The sequence below is a fragment of the Drosophila innubila genome, chromosome 4, assembly GCF_004354385.1.
Source record: "Drosophila innubila isolate TH190305 chromosome 4, UK_Dinn_1.0, whole genome shotgun sequence".
NCBI classification, from domain to species: domain Eukaryota; kingdom Metazoa; phylum Arthropoda; class Insecta; order Diptera; family Drosophilidae; genus Drosophila; species Drosophila innubila.
The window spans coordinates 910,783-924,349 of record NC_047625.1 but is presented as its reverse complement, the minus strand read 5'-3'; the positions used below and the strand labels follow the sequence as shown (position 1 = coordinate 924,349).

The window sequence follows — 13,567 nt, the reverse complement described above, 5'->3', positions numbered from 1 at the left end:
CCGGGTTGAATTCATAAATTTATATACTTACAAAAGTACAACAGTATTTATTTTGAATACAGTGCATGCCATTAAATAATGTTTTTTTTTTAAATTTTAATTAATTTCGAAAGATTTTGTTGTAAAAGTGAGTTAGTATTAATAAAAAGAAAAAAAAAAAACAAAATGTATGTGTACGCGTATATAATTAAGATCGAGAAAAATCTTGACATTGATGATGATGCTAAGACTAAGACCTACAATATATACAAAGATTGGTATATAATGCTATTTATAAATATAAAAAAAAAAAAAACACTCACACAACAATTGTGCAATAGACTTCAAGATTTGCAATGTACTTAACAAAACTAGCAACATTCACGACATGTAGACCTAAATTTTCAAATTGTATGTGTATAAAGAGGGTAGATTAATAAGATTTCAAATATGTATATATACTTATACGTATATAACGTAATTAAAGCTATAAAAAAATGGAGTGCATTTTGATTTATTATATCTATTATTATAGGTAAGATAACGACCAGATGTGCCCTAAAATCTCCCCTCGATCGAAAGTTATTTGAGAAGTTCCTTAGTATAAACGTAGGTGGACATGTTATTCTGTTATACAGTCACTGTTATACACTAAACAACATCAAAAAAGAGGAAAGCCAATGACTAAAAAGACGATGCTCATAAAAAAGATGCTCAGATTTGACAAAGTTATCACTAGCATTAATTAAAAGTCGATAACGCAGGTGGATATGTTGCTCGGGACACTACTTTAGGCAAATTCGAGCGGCAGAATTACAAACACACATACATATATGCGTCTATGCATGTATTTACATAAACATACACAGACACACACTCACAGACAAAAGAGAGTTGCTCTCTCAAATCAAAAGAGCATTAACAAATAAATATATATCTCACTTACCACATAGTTATATTGTATATTATAATGTAAATTAGCCCCCCGTAAGGAAAAGTTTTATCGAAATTGACAAACTAATTAATTTAATTGTTAATTAATGATTTCCATTTTAATATGTGTTACTTTCGACTTTTGACTTAAGTTAAAGTACGTCTAGTTGTGTAAGTATGTATATAATTAAAAATAATAATGCAACCTAGAGCAACGCGATGATCTTTTTTTTTTTTTTTTGCTGGTGGAAGCATTTTAGAAAATAGTATTTGCAACTGGATCGCACTGTACAATCTGTAAACACCATCGAGAACATAATGATGATGATGATGCATAGTAATGATAATGATGATGATGATGATGATGCTCAATCGTTGCCCTGGATGCCAGTGCTCCGAGCACGCTTCTGGGGTGAACTATACGGGCTTGCCGATGATGCTCCGGATGATCCCTGGAGTTTCTCCTGCGATCGCTTCAAGTTTGTCGCATTGGCAGCACCTTGCAGTTTCGTTGTTGTCGGATCTGCGTAATAAATTCAATTAGTTCCTATTCGTATAAAAAAATCATAAACAGAGACCATTTATGTATGAAAATTTAATTTTTAAAACCGACAATGGATATGTATGATGTTTAGCTTTACTTATGACGTCAGTCATTCAGGTCAAAGAGTTAAATATATATTTATATATTGATAAATCATAAATTAACAATTAAAAGATCGATTTTTAGAATTAAAAACAAACATAACTGTAAGGATTTCTGTTTATAAGGATTGACTATATTATATTATATAGAAGATATACCTTGAAGCCACCTGACTTGCGTTGCCGGTCCGTATCCCTTTTGATTGCGCGCAGCGATGCGGAAAATGATCGCCGGCTTGTTGGAGCAATCGACGTGGGCATTGGAAAGCGATGCATTAGGCACTGTACACTGATTGGCAGCTCCAACATAAACCCGGACAAATGCCAGCTGTGGTGAAGAGGCCGCCTTGTTATCTTTTGTCGTTGGCTTTACGGCCAGGTAGACCGAGTACTCTACAATTTCCTTGGTCTTCTGTGCCGGTGGTGGCTCCCATGTCAAGTGTGCACCTTCCTTAACATCTTTGGATATCTTGATGGCCGACGGTGCACCTGGGAAACCAGGCAGACATGTCTTGAAGCTGGATATCTGCAAATATCATATTGTTATTTAATCATCTTATCTGTCATTTTAAATTAAAAAAGAAAATTAATATATAAAAACGTGTTTCAAGTTAAACTTTTGTTTTTTTAAAATAAACTCCTATAAATTTAAGCAACTTGAATAAATTTTAAAAGGAATTTAAAAAATCTCATACTCTAAAACTAACAAAAATGTACAAAATGCAATTTTCTCAATGTTTGAATTTTGATCCCGAATTTGACCCCCTTGCAATTCGAATTTCGCAAATTGCCTCAGCAATGTTCTGTGAAAATTACAGCCTACTATTTCTTATAGTTTGGGCTGTGCAATGATCAGTAAGTCAGTACAAAGAGATTTATATTATAAAAAGTATAATGCGTTAACAAACCTCTCCCCATTCACCGCGACCACAGGTATTTAGAGCTGCCAGACGAAATCGATAGGCGGTGCCAGGATCCAAGCTAATGCGCGGATATTGCGCCAAGTCTGGAAGATTGTCAGCATCAAAGTTGTCAAGTAGCGACTCGTTGAAGCACTTATGGTCGATATAGCTGGTGACGGTGTGCGACAGCTCTTTAAATATGCCAACCGTGTGCCATTTATCGCTCTCATCAATTGAGATCTAAAAAATATATATAATTTTAATAGTTAGACATCATTCATTTCATTCAAAATTCATTTAAAATAATACATACATTGTTGTCGGTGCAGCTTTTTGGTTGTTCATTCGATTTACTGTTGTCACTGCTGCTGTTATTATTATTATTAAGTTGGTTAGCTGAAGAGGAGCCGTCGAGCAGACTCCTCGCCGTCTGAATCTGACTTGAATCCGCCGCTGAAGCTGTTGCCGCTTGCATCACAGCCGCAGATGCTAACGCTTCCAAATGTGAATCGTCCACTAAAATGTAAATAGTTCAAGTTAACAAAAAAATAAGAAAGTTTATCTACGTTGTGTGAAAATTTCTACTTTTTTCGGTCTCCACAATAGTCAGTCGACTGACTGAGTCAGGATAGAGAGTTTTATATATACAGAAGATAGCTGCACTTACTATTTGAATGCTGATGCTGCCGCTGAGCGGAAATTATCATGGTCCTTTGTTCAACATCGGTCTCGCTTGTGGTCGATATGGCTGAGTCCTTGAAGATGCCGGTGTTACCCAAAACCTCGCCCGACTTGATCGTTGTTAATATATTTGCGGCCTCAGTCTCAGACGCGGTCGGCTGATTGATCTCCGACGCAGTTGTTGTCACGGTTGCTGAAACATTGGGCTGCAAAATTGGATAAAGGATAGCATGTTAACGATTTATTTTTACTACTCGTATTATTGTTTGTAAACTTTAGGTTCAAGCCTTTTCCTATTTTAAATATCTAAAACATAACGTTAAACAAATAGAACAAATTTAAATAAATTTAAAAAAATTGTGTTTAAAGAAATAATTATTTTAGCTTTGAATTTAAAATTCTATATTTTATTCGTTTTGTTGAAAATATTTAAAGATTTGATAAAAGTTTAATTTTAGCTTTAAAAGTAAAGTTCTACATTATTTTCAAAATGTATTTATTAACTTTGTCAAGTTATTTATTGTTTATTTAATTCTTTATTTTAAATGCTTACTAATTTTCACTTGTGATCTGCTTTAATTTGGCGTTAAATAAATAAAAATAATAAATACTTACAAATTGTATGAGGACTTTCGATAAATTTTTAATATTTTAAACTAGTTTTATATTTAATATCTGATATTTTTTTTTTTAATATTTTCTTTGTCAAGTTCGAATCGCTTTGTTTTATATGCTTTTTTTATTGTTTTCATCTACTACTTTTAGTTGAAAATAAATAAATAAAACTATAAAAGAATTGTTGTTAGTCGTTGGATATACTTACATTTGTATCGATGCTATCGGTGTTTCCATCGCAGGCTTGTGTCGATGTTTTCTGGGCATCAGTTGTGCTACTCACCCCCGAAATATCATCGATTGTTTCCGGCTTAATTTCCTGTGCTCCTCCAGCTGCAACAGGAGCAGGAGCAGCGGTAGCAGGAGCAACAGGTGCAGCAGCTGCTGATATTGATGTTGACGTGGCATCGTCAACATTGTCATCATCATCAGCAACATCATCATCATCAATGTCTTGATCCATATTTGATTGGGATTCTTGGGCCTTTATTAAATCGCCAGCACCATCGAGCTGCTCAATAATATCATCCATGGGATCGGCATCAATGTAAGCGGATTCCGACATGGTTGCAATGGTAACCGCTGCCTCTACAGCACTATTATCTTTCTCCTTAAGCTGTACGCCGGTTGTTGTGCTTGTCTTATTATTATTAGCCGTAGCCTGCACCGAAGCCGGAGCCGGAGCACTTCGTGTTGCCAATGTCAAAGCACGTTGAGCGCCACCAGCATTGAAAATGTTGACAAATCCTTTGCGTCCAGCCGCGCCTGGCAACATGACCAACTTATTACCACCAGCTGTGACAGTAGAGCTGGTACCAGCACCCGTTGAACCGGCGCTCATAACCGTAACCGGTTTGCCGCCAATATAAACAGCGGTTTTCTGCTGCAACTTCTGTCCCTTCTGGCCATGTCCAGCAAGCAGCTGATGTGTGGTGGATGACGTTGATGTTGCTGGCAGTGTCAATGTTATGGGTCGTCCAGCAGCAACTCCAACTCCCTGAGCACCCTGTATGCTGCGTACCATTTTAACATTACTCTGACCACTGGATACGACGGTACGTGGTCCGACTGTGGTTCCAGTTGAACCCACAATGCTCACAATGTTGCCGGAACTGCCACCGGCGGTGGTCATCACAGATCCAGTTGGCACAGTACGCAAACTGGAGCCGGTGGTAACGATAATAATCTGTTGATTGCCTATCTGAGCACCCTGTTTATTTGTTATAACAAACGCCGGTTTGCCGCCCATCATGTTGGTCGTCACTTTGCCCATTTGTAGAATATTGGAATTCTTCATGATCAACTTGCCACCGGATACCGTATGAGGCGATACAAGTTTCAACACATTTCCAGATACAATTGGCTTTTGCAGTTGCTGTTGTTGCTGCAACAATGTCTGCTGTTGATGTCCTCCAGCTGCTGTTGCCACTGATGATGTTGTCGATGTTGCAGCTGCCGCTGCTCCAGTTACCATAATAGTCTTCGGTTGAACGTTGCTGATGCTGCTGCCAGATGCAATCTGAAATCATCATTGATATATTAGTGATACATTCACATATTTGTCATTTATAAACCTTTAATAAAATAAAATAACCCTTAGAGTCCCGAAGATCAAGGTGTTCAAAGTAGTGTACGAATCTAATAGGCTCCTCTACCCATTTTATGTTACATAAATAAGTAAATTTAATTTATTCAAATGAACTTATTTAATACTTTATTTACAAATCAAAAATAAAAGTTATTTTAATTACGGGTCTGATTATGAAAAATAATTGAAACTTAATTATTATTTCAAAATATTATCGAAAAATTACGTTAAAATTATATTTAAAATTATTATGATTTGCGTTACCTGATTTATAGACAATAATAATAGGAAAAATTATAAGGTTAGGGAAAAATTGGGCATATCAGAAAATAGAAAATGCCCTAAATTTAAATAAATAATATAATAATGTTAAAATTGTTTGAGATTTGACAGAGTTATGAGAGTTAAAAAAAATTCAAATATTCAAAAAAAAAAAAACTTTGTAATGGGTAATTTTCAATAAATGTAAATAGTCCTTAAATACAAATTATTTAAATGCTGCATCTATTTATAAGCCAGATAGTGTTTTATGAAAGATTTCTTATTAAAATTTAAATAGTTTTCAAATAAAAATAATTTAAATGATGCAACTATTTAGAAGTCAAATATTATTTAAAAAGAGATTGCATACTGAGATTTGACAGAGCTTTGAGTGTTCAAGGGTTGGAATTCAAGGTATATTATATTGGTAATTTTAGAAAGAAAGATCATTATAAATTGCCTGCATTTAAAAAAATGAGATGCGGCCTCCATTTTAAGTTTAATAATGCTTAAAAATACATTTCTTATTAAAATTTGTTGAAATTTAACAATGTTAAGAGAGTTCCAAGTATGAAAATGGTATGGAATAGTTACCTGAATTTGTGCAGATCCCGCAGGCAACTGTTGGTTGCAAATTGATATGGCTTGACCATGTCCAGTGCCTTTGGTAATATTGAAATTGACTTTTGGCAAGGTTTGCACTGCCATTCCTCCACTGCTCGTCTTTACGAATTGCAATTGGACATTGGGGGATAATGTTAAGGGTTTTTGTATAAAATATTGTTTACCCCCCAGCGATGTTGTTGTTGTTGTTGTTGCTGTGGGATTAAGCGATGTCTGAACAGTCGCACTTGGCTGTGCGGATTTTAGTATTGTTGTGGTTGTGGCGGTTCCTGAACCAGAAGCTGCACTGTTGCTATATGTAGATGCTAGACGCAATGTTTGACCCGCCGTAGATGTGGTAATGCCGGAACCTGGTACTATACGTAACGCTCCTGTGGATCCGGCTGTTTGGGAGGTGAGCACAATTGATGCACCACTGGATGCCACAGAGCTGGCCACACGAACAGCCACATTTTGTGTGTCCAATGAATTGCCTGATCCTGCTGCTGATGATAATGATACTGTTGATGATCCTGCTGATGATATTGTTGCTCCTGTTATCTTTGCTGTGCTGGGTCGGAACTGTTGCAGTGTACCAGTTGTATTGCTGCTGCTAATTATCGAGATTTGTGGCAGCACTGTTGACGACGATGATGTCGGAGTAAGGGACATTGAAATTGGCGCCTTTACTGGCGGACTCTGGACAAGATCAGTACTAGCTGTGGTTGTTGTCTTGGCTAAGGTGGCAGGACTTGCATTTCCGCTTAAATGTAGCACAGATATTGGCGTCTTTTCATATTTCAATCCCGTTGCCGTTTCTGATCCTGCACCATTTGGGGCGCCACACGCCGCAGTGGACGTCAAGTTGGGCGCTGTGGCGACAGCGACGCTGGCAGCGGCGGCAGCTGCTGTGTTTTGTTGCACCAAACTCAGAGCTGGCTGCTTTGTGGCAACTGCTTGAGCTTGCTCAATCTTTTGAATTTGTAGCACATAGGCCGCAGCAAAGGTGGTTGCTGTCCAGGACAGCTCCAAGGCATGCGTGGATGCACGGACCAGGGCTACTTTGACAGCGTAGAGCGGTTTCGTCACCTCCAGATACCACAGATCCTTGCAGCATACCTAAATCCAAAACAATCCAAGATTAACAATCACAATTTATCATAAATTTGATATAAAAATTAAACATTTTTTAAAATAAATCCAGACAGTATAACACAACTTTTATGATCTATTTAAATTTAAAAAAATTTTAATTTTAAATTTAATTGTTTATTAAATATAATTTATAAAATCTTAATTCATTTGATGGCAAATAAATTGAAAAACAACTCTTTGATTTGTATACAAAGTTATTTAAATATTAAATTCCAAATTTATATAAATCAAAATATAGAGAAAACACCTAATTTTGCATTTCGTAAATTTTACTACTTTTAATTTTAATTATTCTTAAAAAAAAACATTTTTAAATATTTTATTCATTGATTTTTCTTTAAAAATTAAATTATTCTTGATAAACAAGGAAATTATATGAGATTACGTATTATGTTTGGCTGCAACTATTCATAACCTTTTAAACAAAACAAAACGTTGAATTTTATGATTATCAGTCGCTAAAAGGGGAATTTTCATAATTAATTTCGAGTGAGGCTATAAAATTAAAACATTATTATTATATGATGTATAAACTTTGTTATTTAAACACTTGTATGTTGTTGAATGTTATTTAATGGCCATATTACGTGATAGAAGATCATCTCACCCTAACCTGGTTGTTCCAAGCTTTGCGATAACCATCTCGTCCTGACCACACATATAGGCGACTTTGTATACCAACAGCACAATGTCCAGCTCGAGCTCGTGGAACGTTCTCTTCAACGGTATCCAAGGTGACATTCTCCCAGGTCATTGTGTCTGCAAATAGAAAATATATCAACAAACCTCACGATGACAATTATTTAAATAAATACATATACAAATCAATTTATTAAAACAGTAACTCTTAAAACGTTAATGTTATGATTTAATGATTTAAATTAATTTCAATTTTATATTTCTGATTTAAAAATCTGTATTTTATTATTTACCTTTAAGATAAGCGTTGCATGGAAATTATTTGTTGGTTTTTATTTAAAACTAAATCAATGAAGTTAAATATGGACTTTTATTTGAAAATCAAAATATAACTAAAAGTAACTCTTATATTTTTTGTCTATAGACATCAATAAAATATAAACTAAGACTCATATTTTCGATCTATTATATTGTTTTTTATTATATAAAATTAAGTTATATAGAATTTATTTGTTGGTTTTCACTTATAGTTTTAGATATAAATCAAAGAAATTATTTATTTATTATTATTAATTATTTTTAAATTATTTATTATTTATTTCAAAATGAAAGTATAACTTTTTTCCTCAATTTTATTTCTGATTTATTAAATTGTCTTTTATTATTGACATTTAAGATATAAGTTCTATAGTAATTATTTGTTTTGACTTATAGCTATATATATAGTTATATATATTCTTGATCAGCATCAACAGCCGAGTCGATATAGCAATGTCCGTCTGTCTGTCCGTCTGTATGAGCGCCTTGATCTCAGTGACTATAAGAGTTAGAGACACCAAACTTGGTATGTGAATCCTCTATATTGCAAGCAGATCAAGTTTGTTTCAAAATTCGGCCACGCCCCCTTTATCGCTCACAAATCGAAAACAAAAATTTCATATCCAAATTATAGGAACAATTTAAAAGCTAGTGACACCAAATTTGGTAAGTAGATTCCTCTATCTTGCAGGCAGGTCAAGTTTGTTTCTTTTTTGAATCGGACCACTATATCATATAGCGCCCATAGGAACAATCGGTCTAAAATCAAGTTTTAGGATGAAAAACTGTTTTATGAGACATCGTAACCAAACTGATACAATAAGCATATGACTTGGTTTTATATATCCTGTCCAAAGTTGGTTCAAATCGGAGCACTATATCATATAGCTGCCATAGAACCGATCAGGCGAAAATCAAGTCTTAGTATGAAAAACTTTTTTGTTTAAAGAGATATCGTAACCAAACTGATTAAATATGCATAACAATTGGTTTTATATATCCTGTCCAAAGTTGGTTCAAATCGGACGACTATATCATATAGCTGTCATAGGACCGATCGGGCGAAAATCAAGTCTTAGTATGAAAATCTTTTATTTTTTATGAGACATTGTAACCAATATGATAAAATATGCATTTAAGTTAACTAAATATTTTTTAATTTTTTCTATTATTAGTTTTTGCCATAGTAAGTACGGGGTCTCCGACAGTCGAGTATGCTCGACTGTAGCACCGGCCGACTAGTTTTATTTTTATATTTTATAATCATAACTCGAACTCTTATTAAAAAAGTCTCTATTCCAATACCAATTGCAATCCACATCCAAATCTCAATAAATATTAAGTATACACCATCAATACGTACCTAAATCGAGAACAGCCAATGTGTTTGTGCATTTCCATTCGCGTTCAGTTGTCGCCTTTGAGTCGTTTATTACCAATGGTACCCAACCACCAAAAACATACATTTTGTTGGCTATCATTGTTGAGCTATGCAAGGATCGCGGAAGTGGAGCTTGTCCTCTAGTCCTTGGTTTTTCCCACGTCATCGAATCTGCAAGGAAATCGAATGAGCATTCAGTTTGCATTTTTTAATCAAAAATAATACAAAAATTAGAAAATATTAGTTAATCTATCAGTATTAAAAAAAAGTATCTTCGGTTTTTCCAACTCTTATTGAAATACCTTTTTAAATAAAGCAGGTTTATACAGTGGTTGGCATATTTATTTTGACAAAATGTAAAGTTAAATCTATTCATAAATTGAACTAACTTTATGAATATTTTAACATAAATGAAAAGGTAATTTAAATCCTGTTTGAATGATAGAAAATTTTCCTTAACCCATTAAGTACCCATTGAAAATTTTGAATTTATGTCGACGTAGAATTGAATAAAATTTTAAAAAAATTTTTCTCGGGCTTAAACAATAAATGTTTTAATGCAAAAAGTTACTTCAAACAATTCTAATAGTGACTGCAAAAAGATTTTCCTCCTTTTCATACAAAAAGTCAAAAAAGTAGATTTTTACATAAATTCTAAATTTTCAATGCGTAATTAATTGGCTAAGAAAATTTTCTATCATTCAAACAGGATTTAAATTACCTTTTCATTGATACTAAAATCATAAAGTTAGTTTAAAATATGAGTAGGTTTAACTTTACGCTTTGTCAAAATAAATATGCCGACCATTGTATGTATATATCCTAAGAATACAATGCGCAGTGGTCGATTTGGCCGATTTAGCGTAACGAATCCAATAACTCAAAAAGATTTTTTTTGCTCATAAAAAAATGTTGTTTTAATTAATTTTTTATTTTTAAAAATAAAAAAATTTAATAAAAAATAATTTTTTTTTAATTTTAAATTAGAAAAGAGTATCTATGATCTTTCAGACTCTTTCTTTTTAAATAAAGAATATCTGGAATTTAGAAGATTCTTAATACACGTTATTTAAAAATGTTGTATTTTATTATCAGCATGTTGGGCTTATAAACTAAGCTAATTACCCGTATCCAGAAGCCACAAATCGCCTAACCGACAGCCGCTCATTCCGCCGTAGACAAGCAGACTTAATTTTCCGGAGTCTTTGCTGATAAACGATATGCCAGTGTGAGATTCCCGAGGTGGAGGACTGTCCCCAAATGTCTTGGGTATAATCCATTTACCATTGTGACTATGTACACCCCGAGTATCCAATATATATAAATCATTCAAGTATCTAGATAAAGTCAATATGTGAATATAATAAATACGAAGCTACAAGTTGCTTACTTTGGAATATTATTCTTGGGATCGTCCGATTCGTTTGCCAAGCCGCCAAAAAGAAAGATTTTTTCACCGACCATCGTGAAACTGTGTCCTAATCGTGGACATGGCGGTAAACCATTATCTGGTGACTCCGGATACATTTTTCTCCACTCCCATTTGGTTGCCTGAAGCTCATAGAGCTCATTTGAGTATTTTCCATATTCAATCATTCCACCGAAAACAAACATTCGAGTTCCCTCAACAACAAATCCATACGCAGCACATCCATTCGGTACATCCCCTTTCAGTACTGGCACATACCATTGATTGCTAACTAAAATTCGAAAATTTTAAATAAAAAATTAAGAAATTTGGACAAAGCTGAATCTTCAATAAATAATTAAAAGAGACAGTTGTTATTATATCGATTACATAAAACTATTCCCTAACTATAATAATATAATTTTATTAAATATAATATTATCTTAGCTATGTTGTGTCAAAACGGTTGGGCCCGCACATATATAGATAAATAATATATTAAATTATACATAATATTATTGTATTAAAAATGTATTAACAATTCGATAAAATAAAATAAATTAAAGATAAAATATATACCCAGACTAATACATTTTTCAATATTTCATTTGTTCCTGACCTTCCTAATACTATTACTACTAATAATTTTTATTTATAATATAATATTAACTATTATTACTAACACCAATATTAATACTTATTGCTGGATCATTGAAAAATCTTTTGAATATCCCCAGACTTTCATACTTTTCAGTTTTAATTTTGAATTTTTAAATATTTTATGTTAATTTTTAATTTAAGCCCATGCTCAACACTTTTGTTTGAAATATTAAATTACTCTAGGTTAACTGTATTTCGTTGGCATTAAATAATTGAAATAGAAATATAAAAAAATGTACTGCATCTTTGAATTCTAGATTATAAATAGTTATGAATAATATTTGCTGTATCTTTGAATTAATTTTAGATTTCAAATAGTTATGAATATATATTTTATTTAGGATGAGGAAAAAGAGATTTATATATATAGAATCTTTACCTGTATTATAAACATGCAGTTCGTCCACAATTCCCTCGTTGCCGCCGCCAAAGACGACCATAAGTTCCTTGATATTTATTGCGCGATGTCCGTGTCGGGGACGGGGTTGGGGACCCGTTGGATTAAGGACTCGCTTCCAACGGAATCCCGACTGGTTATTGGCCAAGTTTTGAGCATGGCTTTCTGTTTGAAATTCATCGACATCCATATCGATGCGGGTTAAACAATTCGATTGGCCGTCAGATCGTAGAATTTGTTCAGAGTTCAGTTCGTCAGAGACTCCGACTGCTGATCCAGCGAATTGGGCAGTTTCCATTTTACGGAGAGATATATTAATTTATCAATTTACGTTGATGTTTTCAATAACAAGTTGTCAAATGCGATCTCAATAAATTTCTTTACAAATAGCGTATTTAGTCGAATCGAAGCACGAATGCATCTTCCCTTATGACATCTGCAAATATTTACCAAAAAATATATATATATAAACATTATAAATTAAAATTATATTATGTATGTACACATCTAAAACAACTTTTACAGCGCACTGTATATGTACATGTATGCTAACAAATTTATGTTGATCTGGCAATGCCGTCAATGGACGCTGTACAAATCTATCAATTTACTCTTTTTTTGCCACCATTCCAAATATTCAATGTATGCAAACAAACAACACATTATGTTTTTCATAATACTCATTCTTACCAAATTATCAACCGAACCGTTGTTGGTAATTCAAATTTAAGTCAACAAATTTATTGCCATACAATATACACAATGTGCAAAAAAAAGCCGAAGAAAACGACAACGACGCACACATAGGAAATTGGTTGAGTTGCTTTTTAAATATCGATTAATCGATAAGAAATTATTTCAATTCCAAAAAAAGTGCGATAGACAAATGTTGCGTCTTTTTTAATTGAATTGAATTTAATTATCAATAATTTATATATTCATTTATTGCTATTTTATAACCGAAACTGGAAGCGAGAACGAAACCAATTTGGATCCTAGGGCTGCTTTATAATTATCGATAAGTAATAAAAAAAATGTCTCTTTTAAGGGATCGTTCTCCTGTTGCTTGGAGTCATTAACATAAAATATATATTTCTCTATTTCGCAGTAATACAAGCAACGCTGAGTGCGTTCATCAAAAAGTCAAACTATCGGAGCTCGGAGCATACGACAGCAGTGCTGCCAACCTGTTTTAATGGTCATGACGTAACAAAAAAACGGGCTGGCAGGCTTGGTTCGCGGCTAGATTGTGATCAATTTCCAAAATGTATCAAGTTCTGCAACTTCAAACATTTTGCTCAATTTTTGTTAGAGTTTTGTCTAAATTTGGGATTTCATTAAATTAAACTTAGTTAAACAACTTCTCCCCCTAATTCACAACAAACTCCCAGTATTCTTAAAA

The 13,567-nt window shown here is 33.5% G+C and overlaps 1 protein-coding gene across 2 annotated transcripts; it reads right to left on the bottom strand.

Annotated features, from left to right (window-relative positions):
* Positions 1-988: 988 nt before the first annotated feature.
* LOC117779671 (host cell factor) lies at positions 989-12,973 on the bottom strand. Of its 2 annotated transcripts, none has more exons than XM_034615979.1 (13): positions 12,856-12,973; positions 12,148-12,601; positions 11,091-11,400; positions 10,826-11,037; positions 9,683-9,871; positions 7,970-8,121; positions 6,199-7,326; positions 3,964-5,274; positions 3,127-3,346; positions 2,773-2,975; positions 2,466-2,699; positions 1,717-2,083; positions 989-1,435 (listed from the first exon to the last, which is right to left on the bottom strand). In XM_034615979.1, the coding sequence occupies exons 2-13, from the start codon at positions 12,461-12,463 to the stop codon at positions 1,281-1,283; spliced, it is 4,797 nt and encodes a 1,598-aa protein (XP_034471870.1). In that variant the 5' UTR covers positions 12,464-12,601; positions 12,856-12,973; the 3' UTR covers positions 989-1,280. The 2 variants fall into 2 exon arrangements, with proteins under 2 accessions (XP_034471870.1, XP_034471952.1); XM_034616061.1 differs by having other exon boundaries at positions 7,976-8,121.
* Positions 12,974-13,567: the final 594 nt, after the last annotated feature.

Excerpts from the sequence above, each read along its gene's own strand:
- LOC117779671 (XM_034615979.1), bottom strand. The coding sequence starts at position 12,463 with ATGGAAACTGCCCAATTCGCTGGATCAGCAGTCGGAGTCTCTGACGAA. Across the intron at positions 11,038-11,090 it reads CCCAAGAATAATATTCCAAA|ATACTTGAATGATTTATATA; the intron begins GTAAGCAACTTG and ends GACTTTATCTAG. Across the intron at positions 7,327-7,969 it reads CTTGGAACAACCAGGTTAGG|GTATGCTGCAAGGATCTGTG; the intron begins GTGAGATGATCT and ends TTTTGGATTTAG.